At 28.6% G+C, this 18,651-nt stretch overlaps 1 protein-coding gene across 1 annotated transcript in view; it reads left to right on the top strand.

Annotated features, from left to right (window-relative positions):
• The window catches only part of LOC122269444 (A-type potassium channel modulatory protein KCNIP1-like), a 352,568-nt gene extending 339,843 nt beyond the window's left edge, over positions 1-12,725 (top strand). The window contains exons 7-8 of the mRNA XM_071187748.1: positions 9,459-9,521; positions 11,257-12,725. Coding sequence (XP_071043849.1) covers positions 9,459-9,521; positions 11,257-11,304 — 111 coding nt within the window. The 3' untranslated portion in view covers positions 11,305-12,725. The remainder of the gene's footprint in view (positions 1-9,458; positions 9,522-11,256) is intronic.
• Positions 12,726-18,651: the final 5,926 nt, after the last annotated feature.

The following is an 18,651-nucleotide window of genomic DNA, read 5'->3' as shown; positions in this document are numbered from 1 at the left end:
ATTTAGTAAATATATATCACGGAAAAGCAAATTTAACCCAATCATTAGTTTTTACTCCTTGTTTAAAAATATAACAATAAAATTACCAAATGTTACCATATTTACAAAACTTTACAACATATTATAAAACCATATTTAATTGTTAATTTTACCAAAATCATTACCAAAGCGCTTTGGTAAAAATTATCGACCTTTTTCATGTTCTCATATAGCCGGAAACACGTTATAGTTTACTATATTCTTTTTTTCTCAGTGCGGTTTTCTAGCATATTTTACTGATGTTAAAACTGTCCATGATAATTAGTGGAATGAAACAGAGGTTCTGGCTTGTTAAACAGGTTCCCCAAGTTCAAATCCAGGCGATGACAACGTGGTACTATATTCAGACTTCTTTTATTTTTAATTTTTTTTAGTTTTTATGTTAAATTTTTGCGGTTATTATTGAACTGGCACCCTGCGTGTAAATCTATATATATTTCATTGATCTATGATTATTTTTCCCTCATCTCTATTCCTGTCTAGTTATTAATATAGGTCAGATATGATGAGGAAAAAAAGTATATTGGACATTTTTTATCATTTAGATGGAATATGTTCAGAATATACAAGAGGGAATGGAAAGTAATGTCATTCCTCAGTCAGGAAAATTTTGCAGGAGTCAAACAAAACTGAATTTATCCAGATGGAATGTATTTTTTCATTTAGAATATATAAGAGGGAACGGAAGGTAATGTCGTTTCTCATTCAAGAAAATTTTGTTGGAGTTTGAGACAAAGTTGGAGTAAAAAAAATTTGAATTCATCCAGATGGAATGCATTTTTCTATTTAGAATATGTAAGAGGGAACGGAAGGTAATGTCGTTTCTCATTCAAGAAAATTTTGTAGGGATTGGAGTCATAGTCGGAGTCGAAAAAAAATTTAATTCTTCCTGATATAACGCATTCTTGTGCTTGGAATATGTAAGAGGGAACGGAAGGTAATGTCATTTCTCATTCAATAAAATTTTGTTGGAGTTTGAGACAAAGTTGGAGTCGAAAAAAATTGAATTCTTTCAGATAGAACGTATTTTTATATTTTGAATATATATGAGGAATATTTAAAAAAGAGAGGGAAATAGGAGACTAAGAATAAAAGATTAAAGATAAGAGAATATATAGATTGGATAAATAAAAAATAATAAATATTTACTAAATAATATTTTTGCTTGGAATTATTTTTGTATAAACAAATTTTCTAATTGTGTGTAAAAAAATTTAAAATCCCTTCAAAATTTCTCGAGATATGGCAAAATACACAAAAGTAAAATTAACAGTAAGGGGTCCAAATTTTGGATCGCTCTCTCAACCAACCTATAGGGGCCATATTTCAAAGCTTGCTGCTACTCCCAATACCTTGGGAGCCATAAATCCGAATCCGTCGAAATAAAGATTTATTTATTCAAAGAAAGTACGCTTGTGTGTCTGATTTTGCGAATTAAAATGTCATCTGCATTAATTAATTTACATATGCACTCCCTCAGACAATTAAGATTGAGTCCTAGATCGTGTGAAGTACTGATCTTTAGATCAAAAGTTATTCAGAGTGGTCCATTTTTTTTAAAAATTTATTGCGCACTGCAGATTAGACGTTTCTAAAAGCCAAGGTGGTTTCCATAATTCAAATCTTATAATTTTTCCGGCTCGTATCGATCAAGAAGACAAAAGTCCTGGAAGATTAAAAGTGAGATGTCTCAAGTATGTTAAATACTTACCCGATATTACATCTTTGGATTTCCATTTATTCCTATTATTACAACATTTATTACGTGGCAAAAATTGAAAATTAAGGAAGTTCAAAATGCTATCTCCGTGTATTTTGCGCAAAAACTGATTGATTTTTTTTCGATTCGGCATTAAAAACATGCGCACTCGATCGAAAAAGGTATTCAATAACGCGGGTGATTATGTAAAAAATTAACATTAAGCACTTTTTAAAAATTATGCTTTTGAACTTAATGTAAATAAACAACATTACTTTACCGATCACCTTAAAAAAACTTTTATTATGCTAATAAATTTCACCCTAATGTATTTGGAAAAAAATGTTATGAAAAGATTTTTGCGTAATTAAATCTCAGAAAATCTTTCATTTAATGCTCAACTTATACGATTTAAGTTTACACAAAACTTTGTTTATAGAAGAGAGTTCATTTAACACAATTATTATGATGGCAAATGTCTCTTGGCGTGTCTGAAAAGCTTTCAAAATGTGTCTCTGCAAAACAATTGTTCGAATTTCTGAAACTTAATTAATGACGTTCTGATCTAATAACGCTTGGAAAATCCAAAATTTCTCAAAACTTCATTTCTGACGTTTTCATAATTTCATAAAGTTAGAATTCTTTATGCTGCAATTTAGATTCCTGAAAATTTTTCTCTCCCTAACTTTTCTTCATTTCTTTAAATCTCTTCTTTATCCGACACACATCCGGCATTGTATGCTCTTTGAGTTTCACAAGGGTATAAACGTAATAGTTATAATATTAATCCGTGTACAGTGCTCAAAACTAACGGACCACCCTGAATAACTTTTGATCTAATGATCGGATTTTCACCTTCTAGGATTCAATCTTAATGGCTTAAGGGGATGACCTCAAATATGCTAATTAATAAGTGTAGACGATATTTGAAGTTACGAAATCGGATACAAAGTCTTACTTTCTCTCAATAAACATACCTTTGCGTCAATGAATTCGAATTTCTGACCCCCAAAATATAGGGGGTAGCAGCAATGTTGGAAATATGTTCCCATAGTTTGATCCGGAGAGCGATCCAAAGTTTGGACCCTTTAATGTTATTTTTACTTTTTGCGTATTTCGCCATAACTTGTGAAATTTTGAAGTGCATTTAAAAAATTTTGCACACAATTATGAAATTCGTTTATCCAAAGATAATAATTCCATACAAAAAAATAAATTTTACTAAATATTTACTATTTTTTACTATTTTATTTAATAATAGTCGAAAAAATTGAGCTCAATCGGTTGAATAGCTTCTGAGAAATTGAATTTTAAATATACGACTTCTTTAAAATTTGATTTCCCAGGAACTATTCAACCAATTTCAATCAAATTTTGTATTTTGCCAAGTAAAATTACATATTTTAAAATGATGGGGAAAATTGTATACCTAACAATTCAGACTTTTTTCGGTTATCATTTAATAAAATAATAAAAAATAATAAATATTTACTAAAATTTATTTTTTGTATAGAATTATCTTTGGATTAACCAATTTTATAATTGTGTGAAAAAAAATTTCAATTCACTTCAAAATTTCTCGAGAAATGGCGAAACACGCAAAAAGTGAAAGTAACATTAAGAGGTCCAAATTTTAACTCTCTCTCCTGATCAAACTATGGGAACCATATTTCCCTGATTGATGCTACCCCCTATATTTATAGGGTCAGTCCTGAAAAAAATTAAGGAGTCAGGGTGGGATATCTTGCTTCATTCACCATACTTACCCGATATTCCACCATCGGATTTCATTTTATCCGATCATTCCAACATTTACTACATGAAAAAAATTTGAAAATTTAGATAGTCCAAAATTTTATCTTTATATATTTAGCTCAAAAAAAATGAATTTTTATGGATTCGGCATTGAAATTTTACACTCTGGATCGCAAACAGTATTCAATAATGAGGGTGATCATATCAGAGATTAAAATTAAAAACATTATAAAAATTTATATGTTTGAACTTAATGTAAAAAAACGACATTAGTTCATACCGATCACTTTAATAATAAAGTATTACTAAACTAATAAATTTCCTCCAAATAGATTTGAAATAAAAACTTATAAAAAAGCTTTCTGAGTCTCAATAAATCCGATCTCTCATTTAGCGCTTAACTTATTCCTCAAAAGGATTTAAGTTGAAACAAAACTTTCTTCAGAGAACAGCATTCCTTTAATACAATTGTTATGATGGCAAATGTCTCTTGATGTCTCTTAAAAGCTTAAAATATGTCACTACGAAACAATTGCTCGAGCTTCTCAAACCTAATTAATAACGCTCTGATAGAATCTAATAACGCTAAGTAAATCCAAAATTTCCCAAAACTTCCCTTCTGATGTTTTCATATTTTCCTAAAGTTAGAATTCTTTAAGTTGTGGTTCAGAGTTCTCTTTCTTCCCTTTTCTGTCTATTAATATTATATTTATGAGAATTTGTCTCAGTAATAATCATTTTCTTATGCGTATTTCCATCTGGTTTAGATTGTTACGATGTTTTGGGAGTAAAAGTAGATAACTGATATTTGCTTGAAATCTGCATTATCTACAAGTTTATTGATTTCATAATGTTCACTCGAATCGACAAACATCATCGATAGTCTTAAGAGCAATTAAATAGAAGAAAAATCATAGTTTGATAAAAGAAAACTAAATAAAGACAAAACTATACATTGATTAAGATTTTGCTCATTTTATTTAAATATTTATTTATTTATTCAGTTAGTTTATTAATTTATTTATTTGTTTGCCTATTAATTTAGTTTATTCATTTAGTTAATTCATTTTATTTTATTTTATAACCGTCTTTGAACAGCCGATCCAATTTTTGGGTTTACGACTACTAATGTTCAACTCCGTAGACTTGTAATTTTGAACCAAATCCAGAAGACAAGGAAACTCCTGGATCAATACCCCCAGAGGTATTGATTTGTTATGGGAACATGGAGGACTTTGCAACTCGACAGATTTAACGTGCATCAGTCCCCATTCACTACACGGGGAGTTTTCGGCCGGCAGGGATCGAACCCACGATCTCTTAGATATTGGCCCAGTGCCCTACCTACCAGGCTATCCAGGACTTTATTCATTCAGTTTTTTTCTTTTTTTTGTTTTGTTTTTGTTTATTCATTTAGTTTATTCATTTATTTATTTATTTGTTCACTCATTTATTCATTTACTACCAACTTTACCGCCTTTATAAAGAACAAAACTTTACTAAATCTATCAAAATTCCAAGGTTGAAATGAGTTGACCATCTAATGCAGTCACCAGATGAATGTACATCTAATGATTAGGTCATTTGGGAATCAATCAAAGGGAAAACCCCATACTCAGATAGTCTGACTCTGTAAATAAGAACTGTGAACACTGGAGAACCGTTGTTGAGAACAGGTCAGGATGGAAGAGAGACCTCGAGAAGGTCAGGTCCCCTCTCAGGCCGTCATGCAAATGATAATGATGAGGATGATTTATTTATTCATATGTTTTAAAATAAAATGGTAATTGTGGAGCACCTGTCTATATAGTTAAGCAGTACCTTTTAATTATATAGTTAGAACCAAAATCTGCAAAATGCGTGTTAATTTAATTCGAAGAAAAGTGCCTAATTTGCGATAGTTCCCGAATATGCGACACTTCTACTCCATCCACAGAGGATGGTAAAGAAAATAAAAACACAATTAAAGGTGGTGGGAAAATGACAGTGACAAAAAAAAGGCTATGTATAAGCTATGGTGCGTGCATGGAAAAAAATTTTTTTTGAACTTTGATGATTGTTATTGAAGTGTACTAAATTTAGTCCAAGGGAGATCTTTTTTAAGTTTTATATATTCTTTTGTTATTTTTGTTATAAGATTGTCTACAAATAACTTTGATCAAAGATTATAGCAATAAAAGCATGCGTATTTATTTATTTATTTGGTACTATCACATTAGAAACATTTTGTAGATTTGTAAACATTTTTATCTTTTGAGATAACACTGCGGTACTTTAGAGGTTTCTAAATCTGACTAAATCTAAATTTAAATCTGATCCCTAACCCCAAGACTCTTGACACGTACATTAGATATAATAATGAGCTTCATAATATTCATTATTTCACAATCTTAATTTTAAAAATGGTACTTCATTAACGAAACTTTTCCCCCGTACGCAAAAAATTACACCTCTCCCCCCCTCGGTGTGACACTTTTATTGAATTCTCTGAACGTTGTTCTCTAAGTTCTTAATGGAAGTTACGATGACTATTTAAAAATTTTAAAACATTTTACAATCTTCCACTCCATATAGTTTAAGGAAATTGTACTTGAATTGAATTTCGTTGTAAATGACTAAAAATATAGTATTCTGTATTATCTTTCATACCTATCAAAAGACTCAAACGCTTAAGTCTTTTGATCAAGATTTACAAATTGATCAAAAGATGAAAGAATTAAAAGTGTTTAAAAATCAAAAGTTCTATTTTGCATGGAACCGCACAAACATCAGTAAATTCAAAACAACATACTCTTATTACAGTCTTAAACTCATTTTTTGATTTATGCATTTTTGGTACCTTTTATTATTAAATAATTATGATTTTTAAAGTGTTTAGATAGCAGAAGCTTCTTAGATATAATGACTTAAAATTTTAACAATCGTCATTTAATTTGCAAGCTTGGAGCTGTACAAACGTCAGTAAATTCAAAACAATGTAATCTATTATCTTCTTGAAACCGATCAATACGGCAAATGGCTTACCTAGATTTTAGTACAATAACAATTAAGACAGTCTAATACTCATTGTAGCTTAAACATTTATTTAGTGACGACAGCTAATTAGCTATAATTTGTCGTTAACCGAACTCATTAAATAAATCATATCAGAAATACTAAATGAATCAATAAATCACTAACTGAAAACCGAAATCACCAAATGTACTAAAGTATCAATGGAGTCGCTAAATGACAAAATAGGTGGCTGACTAGCTAATTAAACCAAAATACTAACTGAATCATTGAATTACTGAACCATTATAACCAAATCACTAAGTTACTGGCGAAAAACTACAGCAGTTACAGGAGTTAACCCTCCTGTTCATCATTGGTTTGGAGATGCTCAGAAGTTCAAAGGAAGCAGATCGGATCAAACGGTAACTTCACGATTCATCAGTGTCCCTCTAAAAAGTTTAACTATGAAATTTGGGTGCAAAGTCTGCCCAACGTGTTGCAAGTGCAAATTGAAACCTGCATCCCCCGAACACATCCTTTGGTTGTCTGGAATTTTCCTTGGAAGGCATTCTCTTGCTACCGATTTTGATTTTAGTGTGTGACTTTTGCCAGGGCGTTAGGACTCATGAATTTGATATAGCTGAGGCTATGTTGTAAAGGATTAGAAACAACAACAACAAAGTAACTAACTGAATCATTTTTCAGTCTATTGTCTTTGAGTACATCCGTTGTTAGCCAAATATCAGTTTAACGTCTCTTTGTTGATGAAAGATTTGTATCTGATAATAATATCAGGATAGCTTTGTTTCCGAATTACATAAAAAATAGTTTCTGTTCATGAATTTTTGCTGGTTATTTCACAGGCTACAGATTAAGTGCACTGATGTTCAATCCCTTAATGCTTAACGTAAAACCCAAAGTGTTAAATTATTTTTAAGCATTATTCTTTTAAAGTTTTATGTATAATAGCAAGTACATTCTAAAAAATGTCACTGCTGCATTACGTTCAGTGATTGGCAAAAAGTATTCCAATCATTAACCTTAAAATTATCATGACCATAAAAATACAGGGTTGCCCGCAAATTTCATTGCAGGTTTGCCTAGTCAAGAAAAAAGAATGTTACTTTGTTTAATTATTTACTAATCAATTTGTTTAAACTCAGAAAATATTTTAACAATAATTAATATTTTGAAATCTCGCAGAATTTTGAATTTTAAAAGTCAATTTCAGCTTTGCCTTTTGCTTTCAGGTGTAACGAAACATACTTTTTTTAAATGAAATGAAAAAAAATAAGAATGATTTCAAGATGTTAAATATTAATGAAAAATAGAGAATCGGCATTAACGAAATTAATCTTTCGTGACTAATCAAATATTTTTCACAGATCATTACATCTAATTATACTCTTTTCAATTTTTAAGTTAATTTTACCACGCAAGCAAGGTCAAAATAAGCTACTACAGAAAAGTATACAATATAAAAATGACTTTTTCAAAAATATAACAAGAATTGATATTTTCTGAAATATTCTTTCCTACTTTAACATATTGTTGAGCAAAATATATTTTGACTAAGTATGCTTATAACCATAAGCACATCAAAACTCTTTATATCGATTTGCATTAAAAATGCTCACTAGATTTTTAAAAAAGATCGTATTGTAAAAGAATATTGATCCGCTCATTGAGAATGAGCATGTCAATGGAATATTCAAAATAAAAAGCCTTTTCCAATTTCAAATATATGCTTGACTGCCATCGCATTGGATTTCGAATTAGAACCTTTTCAATATTCGATCTCGATTTACTTTTTACTGTACAATGCAAAGTAGGTTATAAATATATCAGGTATTAGTTTGCAGTAAATCAGGTTTAAAAAGAAATTTTTGGATATTTTCCTGATCTCGTTTTATGGTTAAAACTTTATCTTCACTAAACTACATTAAAGTCTATTTTTTTTTTTTTTTTTTTTTTTTAAAAAAAGTTTTTGGAGATTCTGTTGTATTTTTCTATTTCTTAGAACTTTTTTTGATTTAAAATGTCGATTATATTTCTTAATTTTCCTAGGAATTAGGTTTATTACATAAAATTTATTAAATTAATCAATGAAAATAAAAAGGTTTCGAAAGGAAAGAAAGAAATTTTATTTTTTAAAATTTCTATCGTTAATTAAGAAAAAAGTAACAGAAGTGAATTCTTTTAATAAAAAAGTAATTTTGAATGCGAAATTTAAAAAAGATGCTTTTGAGAAATTGTTTTTATTTCCATTGAACCATTCAATCAATTTTATGTAATAAATGTAATTTCTAAAAAAAATCAAGTGCAACAAAATCAAATTTTTTAAATTTATGCTTTTTCTGATATTAATGTCGGATAAAAAAGTTTGAATTAATTAATGCAATACAATCGGTTTTCATGTGATGAAATTTCGGTTTTCAGCTTCAAGAGCAGTGGAGTAAGTTTTCGACTTCCTCGAGTTATGATAGAGAGCTTATGAGTTGAAGATTGTTCGTCATAAACTCAAAATTGGGTCTACTGTTCAACGAAGGTTGCAAAATAAAAAATAAAAGTAAATAAAAAATAGCGATTTTAAGAAACTATACAATTGTCGGGGAAACAATATGTTTTTAGAAATCGTTTTTTTTTAAAAATTATTATTATGATTGGACTTAAAATAAAAATTACTCGTTAGAACTAAATTGCTTTAAAATTTTTACAATTATTTAAAAGTTCTTTCTGTAACTATTTTCAAATGTTTCGCCAGTATATTTTGTACTAATCGATATATCATGCTTTTACGCTTAGAGTGTTAGAGAATTAAAAATAGTTCACGTTTTTAAATCTTATTAGAAAATTATAATATTATTCTTATATTATTATTATTATTGTTATTATTATTATTATTATATTATTATTATTTTAAAATTTGGTATTGTTTTTTAAATTAACATTAATAGGCATTTTTTTTCAGCGACTTGACTTAAATAAAGATGGCATTGTCACTTTCGACGAATTTCTAGAAACGTGTCTACATGTAAGTATACTATTTATAACTAACAACTTAGTGTTAGCTCATAAATCAAAAAAAACAAAAATATTTCACGAATTAAATAACACCGATTGTTCCAAGTTTACTTTTAACTTTCTTTTTGAGATGTGTGACCATTTAAATACACATTTGCAAACTGCCCTATTATTTAATCTTCTAAAGATTATATACCTTGGAGATCGACAATGCAAATTTCATTTCTTGGTCCGAAATTACTCATCGCGAGTTGTCGTCAAACTCTTTAACTCCCAAGATACTTTTGAGTTGAATGAAATGTTCATCAATATCAGCTTAAAGATTAATATATTCTGAATACCGAATACCGCTATCTATTGCCTCAGATTTATCCTATGTATAAGTATCTATGTTCGTAGGACTTGACTTAAAAAATCGAAGATGACTAGTACAACAAAATTTAATGATTTCATATCTTTTCTTTTATATATATATATATACATATATGTATATACATATATATATATATATATATATATATATAAAATCGAAGTATTTACAAATATAAAATAATTGTGAAAATAACCCTGCTTTCGTAGCTACCACCCACAGAGTTGTGAAGTTGCCGCCTCCCACATTCGGTGGGAAAATATTTGTAACTTCTTTAAATTGCCTTGGGCTCTTTTGTCTTTACTTCTGAAATATCGGATGTCCACAAAAACACCCTTTTGTCTGACTTTTGGTCATCAATTGCTGGGAACAAAAAATTTCTAGGGCTGAAAANTATATATATATATATATGAAAAACACTGACAACAAGGCAGCGTCTTCAGAGGGATAGTATCATGCCGTCAGTGCAAGAACAATATATGCGATCGGAGCAAAATACCACGAACAACCAATAACCCCGATTGCCCTGAGAAAAAGTAGTAGCAAATATAATCCAATTTATCTGTATTATCGGATTGCTTTATATGCAAAATGGAGATCTACAAAACTGCGAACTTAAAGTTTTAACGTTAAAGTTAAAAATTTAAAGTTTGGGGAAGAAAAGAAGATGGAAAGAGAAAAATAATAAAACCAAACTAATCAGTTGGAAATAAGACAGGTACTTAATTATGTTTCAAGGTGATCCAACCAATATATATAGTCATAGACATAGGAGCTCTGCTTTTCGTAAGGCAATGGGCATTAGAGAGTGCCGGACACTGTAAAGGAATGGAGGAAATATTTTGGTGTCAGCACTAGGACTGGAACTCCAGTTCTGCCGGTCATGAGATTGACAGATAAGCCCTCTCAGCTAAGATCTGTACGCTGTTGCAAAGAACTAAGTAACTTCATTAGGTGGTTCTAGTTGGTGCGATAAAATTCTGGTTGTTTTACCGGTTGTTTAGGTGAAAGCAGTTAATAAACAGTTTTTCTCAAACTTAACAATTTGATTACCATTTTATTTATGGTTATTTGACTGTTTAGATTAAATATGGTAAAATAACCATTCAATAAATTGTTATTTAACCACTTTTTCCGAGAAATTTCAGACACTGTAGAACAGTCAGTCATTCCGCTGTTTCATCGGTTCAATGGCAATATTTTATTGCATAACTGACCTAAAATTCAATTTTTGCCTAAATTTTGGGATACCATTTAGAATGGTTAAAAAATTAAATATGTTTAATATTGTCTATAAAAACTTAACGTTTTAAAATAACAAAACAAAAAGTTTTAAAATACATGATTATTTAAAGAAAACTTTGTATCTTTTTAGGATGAAAATATTACCAAGTCTCTAAATCTGCTGGACACAGTTCTCTAATTACTCTGTCTAAACTGTGAGCTATACATTAAGACCCGTCCTCTTTTTCTGTTGACATTAATGACTGAGCTGGATCACATTTTTCCTTTTTTTTTTTTTTTTTTTTTTTTTTTTTTTTTTTTTTTTTTTTTTTTGAGGATGGATCGCAGTATTAGACCGTTCATATCTCTGAAGACGACGTTCATAAATGTGCTTCAATTTAATGTAAAGATCATCATCTATGACGCAAGAAAGTGAATTTTCTAAGCGATTTCTTAGAAAGATGTTGAAGATTTCTATTTTATGTCATTCTGAAACGTAATAGGCTACTTCCGTTTTTTATATTTTCTTTTGAAATAGCTTGGAAAAATATTATTTTTCCAAAGAAATGCTTAAAATATTCCAAATATATGTTAAATTTCATTCATAGATAGGAAATATTATTTCAGATGGGGTCTTTTTCCACATAAATAGAATGTTTAGATATAAATGTGGAAAGATCTCTGCAAATCAGAAAAAAATATTTTAGATAGTTATATATATATATGCATATATATAATACTATCAAATATTTAAACCAATGTTAAGGAAAAGCCTAGTAAATTATATATTTATATTAATACAGAGTTTTCATGGTCATGGAAAAGTGTAAAAAGTGGCAGCAGAATTTAAATGAGCTTCAGCTTTGATTTTATAAACTCATGCATATCTTCTGAATTTTTAGTCTTTGGTAGTCACGAATGTGTTATTTTTCTCCAAAATCAGCTGAAAATTAAACAATTTTGTCACCGCTTTTTTATTTTTTATTTTCCATAGCCACGAAAACTCTGTATATATGCAATCAGCTCTCGATATCTTCTTTCTTATTCTGATGGTATCAATAGAAATATCGTTAAAGCTATAAGAAAACGTTTCAGATTTCACAAGCTTTGTTTATAATTTATTGTTTGAACTTACCAAATAGGAAAATAAAATTAGTGTATTAGTAAAACAAATATTGCATAATTTTTTTTTTACGATAACTCAAAACCTTCGCCATATTTGCAAATACCGCAGAACCTAGATCGATCAATTCTCAAGGGACCATTCATTACAAATGATAGATACGGAAAAACGATCAACACGAGACAACTTAAGATATCAAATAATGACTAGAAAATGTATGGAAATTAATACATTTACAATAAAGATTAAAAAAAATTGTTGAAAAAAAAATTAAGTACTACTTGCAAAAATATTTACGATGCAAACGAAGGATAAATTAACATATTTATTTATTTAAAATATTTGGAAATTAAGGCTCTCTTTTTTGGCTAATTTTTTCAATGGCTATTCATATTCAATGACTATTTCTTTTCAATTTTCACGAAGAAAAAAATTCTGATAAAATTACTGTACTTCATAATATTGAGATTTCTGGTATAAAAAAATAACAAAAAAAATCATTTTGGTTATTAAAACAAAATTATACGGTATTTAAATCATACATTTGGTCATTTTTCTGCTCCTATAATAAGGTTTACCAGAAATTCTGGTTTTTAAAATTAAAATATTTGCGATGCAAAAGAAGGATAAATAAATATATTCATTTATTTAAAATATTTGGAAATTAAGGTTCTATTTTTTTTGGCTATTCCTTCAATCGCTATTTATATTCAATGGCTATTCATATTCAATGGCTATTTCTTTTTAATTTACACGAAGAAGAAAAATTCTGATGAAATTATCTTACTTTATGATAATGGCATATCTGGTGTAAAAAATAACAAAAAAATCATTTTTGCTATTAAAACAAAAATATAAGACATTTTATTTGGTCATTTTTCTGTTCATATAATAAGGGTTTACCAGAAATTCCGGTTTTTAAAACTATAGTTCGTATTACCACACATTAAGTAAAAAATGCAAAACTGAAAAGTAAATTTAACCGAATAAACTGTTTTTATGGCCTATCCTAAGGTATCATTATAAAATTACCAAATTTTGCAAGATTTACAAAAACTTTTCCCAGATTATAAACGCAAATTTTACCAAAATCATTATCAAAGAGTTTCGATAAAAATTACGGAAATTTTGGTGTTCCCTATAGAGCCAGAAACACTGTAAATTTTGCCATATCGTTATTCTTGGCCATAATTTTTTTCTCAGTGTAAAAAACAAAAGTCAAAACAATGACCCATAAAATAAATTAATTTTATAATTTTTAAATACGAAACAATAGTTGTGAAACGTTTTGATAATTAAAATTACAGAATTTATAGTTCAAAAATAACTCATCTGATTTATATTATGTGATATAAAGATGTGAACTTGGGCAAGTGCAGAACTTATTTTTATGGATTTAAATATTTTTTTATTTTTATTTTATTATAAATAATTAAAGTTATGATCATCATGAGGTGCAATAGTTAAAATTTTACTCTTTAATAAATAAAATTTCCATAAAACCACCAAAATTTTGATAATTATCTTCGTTTTATAAAGGGAAAAATGAAATAATAAGAGGCATAATACATTTTGAGTTCTAAGAAATTTCCATTGACATTTGTAAGTTATAAATGTTTATTATAATAATACTGATAAGCAAAGGAATGTATGATGAACTGGAATGAAAAAGATATGATAGAGATAAGAACATCCTTTATTATTTAAAAAGGAAACAACTATTTTTTCCGGGACGTCTTCCTGTAGAAAATACGAAAAATAACATAAACGTCGAAACAACATTCATTGCAAAATTCCTATTACAGAATAATAAAAAGATATCGAGTATGATTGCAATATCTATTAGATGATTATGAATGAACTGGCATTTTTTTATTAGAAGTTTTCAATCAACCCCGGTAGAGCTCAATAGAATTTCTAAATAGGCTTCAAACAAACAGACTGAGTTTTCGAGAAAATAACTATGTAAACTGAAGAAACTCAAAATAAAGTAAAATAACCAAATAAACTGGAAATTAACTTGAGGTTAAAAAAATAATTAAAATAAGTAATACACTAAAAATTAAAGAACTAAAACTGAAAAAATGCAACTGAACTAAAACAACCTAATAAACTAAAAAATAACAAAAGACATAAAAAAAATAATTGAAAGAATTAGTACACCAAAAATTAACGAAAAACTCAACGTTTTAACTGAGCAAAATTATAAATTTATAATGATGATTTATTTCAGATATGGCATGCTAACACATAATTAATTTGCTTGAAATTTTAACTATTCAAAATTCCACATTTAAATTTTCCTATTTATTAACTTAAGATTGTTAAGGACAAATAAACTGTTCTGATGTCGTATTCCTAATTTTCTTACCTTACAAATGCTTACAAATTATTTTTATTAATATTTTGATTTTCGAAATTTGTCTTCCAGGGTTGAAAAGAAGATTGTCTTCTTCATTAAATGAAATAATGTCAGTTTACTTGTAACCGATATTAATATAATTAGTATATGTTTGTTCTCAGTTGGAATTAGTAATTAATTTTTTATCATGTAACTAGATTAGGCATCCCTTAACTTGTTGTTAAATGTACTTTTGAACTATATATATGTTTTGAACAGAGTCTATATGATGTTAACATTTCACATCCGGCCAGTGTCTTCCAAGCTCATTTTTCTTTACTGTCTACTAATGAAATATATTTCTAAATAAATAGAACAAATTTCATACCCTAAAAAGGAATAAAATTTAAGAATGTTTTGAAAGAACTGTGCTCAAAATAAAAATTTATGTCACAGAGCATTATTAAAATTATGTTCAGCTAAAACAAGCGATTTGAAAATTATAATGCTTTGGGGATATCTTAATCCAGTGATACTATTTTTTTCAGCGCAAAAAAAGCCAGTTCAAAATTTCACCACTTTGGTAATCGCTTGGCAACATTTAGCAGCACTTATATCAAGCCGCTATAGCACAGTGGTTAATCCTTTCGCTACGAGCGCCGTATTTAACCGGCATACATGCGATGCCCTGAGTGTACGAACGCTGTACTTAGCCGACGTCAGACTACCATTAGCTAATATTCCATTTACCTATGTTAGATAAATACAACTAAAAGTATATTTTGAAAGCTCTTGATAAGTTTTGTAAGTCGAAACAAATTATTTCTGTGCGTTATATTTAGGAGTGTAGTATTTTCTAGCTACAAAAGTAAAATACAATAAGAAATCTTAACATGCAATGTGGTGCACCGTTCAGTGGCATCACTTTAGTGGAGGGAAGTGCAGTATCGAAAGGGTTAATGTGCTGTGCTGTTAATGTGTAGCACCAGGGTTCCATTTCTCGTGGCAGCTGCCTACCCAACATCAGATTGGTGTGTACCAGCTTATTTTTTTAACAACAAGCAAACAAACTTTACTAAACACAACAGAAAATAGATAAGTTCAAAAATAAATAAAATAAACATATATTCATCACCCAGAGGATATATCCTGTCCATGTGATTAAGAAGAGAAGTACGCAATAAATTTATAAAATTAAACATAAAAAAAGTAAGTAAAGGTTGTGGATATGCAATGCTGACCACATTAGTCTCAAAATTGTGGAGTCTTAATCTATATGACCACCTTGGCTAACAACTGGCTGCTGTGGTGACTTTTTACTTTACAGCACTTTCATAATAATTTCGCAATTTTTACTGTGACCAGAATTTTCAGCTACTGTCTAAAATAACAAGATAACAGACTTACAGTTGAACAAAATTCGTATCATAAATTTTGCATGTTGAACATGAATCAGGAAAAAGATTCTTTTGAAGCATGTTAAGTTGACGAATTGTTATTTCGATTAGCTCTGACGAATATTCCCAAAATCAAAACTTACATAAATTGAAATCTGGTGATTCTGCAAGCCACACACGAAAAAGTACCTGCTGATGAAACGTTTATCTGTTGACACATTGACAAAATTAAGATCTCTGCAAATGTTTCGAAATTATTTATTAAAATTTTTTTTTTCTTTATTTTACTTTTGAGACTCAATGAGTTTATAAATTAGTAGATTAAACTGCATAAATGGCGCACCTTGTGTCCAATGAGACTAAACATAAATTGCTCTCTTGGTCCTTTCTACGGCACACTACTGTTTTTTCATTGTTTTTGGGGATATTTTGAACTACTTTTTTTCTGGAAAAAAATTTGAACAAATCTCACATCACTTTATTAAGTCATAACCAAAATTTCACAATTTTCTGGCCACTGTTTTTGTCTGAAAGTAATTTTAATATAAAATTTTTCACTGTGTATTCGACTTACTCGCTCAATTACAATAATAATATTAGTTTAGAATAACTAGGATCAAATAATAATAATCTTAAGTACATGAAAGGGAACAATGTGTGTGTGTGTAAAAAACTATTTTTGTATCGAGAAATTTTCATTGTTATATGGTTTGATTTTCAAGCTTAATTTCGTATGTTTTAAAAATTATGAGCGGTTTAATTTTTTTAAATTGTTTACACCGTATGATAGATTAAAAGTTATCAATATGGGCAATAATTACTTGCCTATGGCAATTTTAAACTCATTTTATAAATTTATGTTTTTAGCGTGTTGACTACAAACTGAAAATAGGATTTTCTCCCTTCCTTCCACGTAAACAAGTGAAACAATATAAGTAACCCAAACCACATTATTATAAACTTTAAATTTAAAGCTTATTGATTGCCTTTCAGGAAGAAATAATTCTCATTTACTTATTAATAAAATTCAAGTAATAAAATAAGGTAAATGGTGATAACTGTAAATGAGGCTATTCACCTAGCAAAAATAAATTGACAAAAAAAAACAGTCATAGTCATAAATGCACTAAAAAACAACAATCCTAGTCGATTATTTCCTTTGCTCTGTGTATTACAGTTTGTATTACAAACGTGGTTTCAAAACTACTGATTCCTTTGAGTTTGTTGCGACCCTGAACTGAAGAAAGCAGAAAATTTTTAATATAATCAGTTAAAAAATATACTTTATATATGAATTTGCTACAACAAATAGTTAGAAACATTTATTTCTAATCACACACTAAATTAACTGAAGTGTGTGATCGTTTGATTCTTTATTGACAATAGAAGCCATCAGCAACTAAACCACATAGATAGAATAAAACATATAGACAAATTATGTTTTATCTTATAATAAAGTGAAACTTCAGTATACACAAATGCAAACAATGGCTTCCAAATAATCATAATAGGACTTCTATCTTTTTTTCTGTAAGCATACAGCTGGAAAAAAAATGAACCACCTTAAATAACTGTTTATCTAATGATTTGGTTTTCACGTACCAGGACTCAAACTTAAGAATTCAAGGGGGGAACACAAATATACTAATTAATTTCTGCAGGCGATGTTTCAAGCTACAATATCTGACGCAAACAGTAATTTCTCAGGACAAACATACCTTCTTTTTTTTTTTTTTTGACGTATTATGATTCCTAACAGTATTATGATTCCTGACGGTATTATGATTCCTGACGTATTATGATTCCTTAATACAGGAAGTAGATGTGATCTAGGAAATATGGTCCCAATAGTTGGTTAGGTGAGCGGTCCAAAGTTTGGACCCCTAAATGTTAATTCTACTGCGTATTTCCCCATATGACGAAAATTTTTTACAGTTTTGCATTTTAAGAATTTTGCATACAATTATAAAATTCGTATTTTTAAAAATTGGAAATAGTTTTTAGATTAGCAGAAAATAGAATTAAAAGAAAAAAACAAAAGAGAATTTTTTAAACAAATTGAAACATTTTTGCATACAATTTTAAAATGCGTTTTTCCAAAGATTAAAAATTGCTTTTAGATTAGAAAAAATTATTTTTTAATAATTATTTATTGTTTTTTTGTTTTATAATTTTAATATTGCCAGTCACAGGAGTATTGAATTGTAAGGAATACAAATTTTGTAATTATTTTAAATAAAATAATTTCATAGGTCAAAATATTAAATTTTAGCAAAGTCGGTCGAATAGCTGCTGAGAAATCGAAAATTAAACATCTGACTTTTATAAAATTCGATTTCTCAGGAGATATTCGAACAATTTCACTCAAATTTTGCATTTTGCCCTATAAAATTTTGTATTTTGTCCTTTAAAACAGTCAAACAATTTGTAAAACTTCAAATTCAAAATTTTTTCGACTATTAAATAAAATAATGATAAATAAGTATTAAAAATTATATTTTGCATATAATATCGTTGTATAAACGAATTTTTTGCTAGCATTTTTTAATTCGATTTAAAAGTTCTCGTAAAATGGAGAAATACGCCTAAAGTGAAATTAACATTAAGGAGTCTAAATTTTCGACTGCTCACCTGACCAAACTATTAGGACCATGTTTCCCAGATTGCAGCTACCCCTTATATTTT

The sequence above is a fragment of the Parasteatoda tepidariorum genome, chromosome X1, assembly GCF_043381705.1.
Source record: "Parasteatoda tepidariorum isolate YZ-2023 chromosome X1, CAS_Ptep_4.0, whole genome shotgun sequence".
Classification (NCBI taxonomy): domain Eukaryota; kingdom Metazoa; phylum Arthropoda; class Arachnida; order Araneae; family Theridiidae; genus Parasteatoda; species Parasteatoda tepidariorum.
Note: the sequence above shows the minus strand (reverse complement) of the source record. Positions and strands in the feature narration are given on the sequence as shown.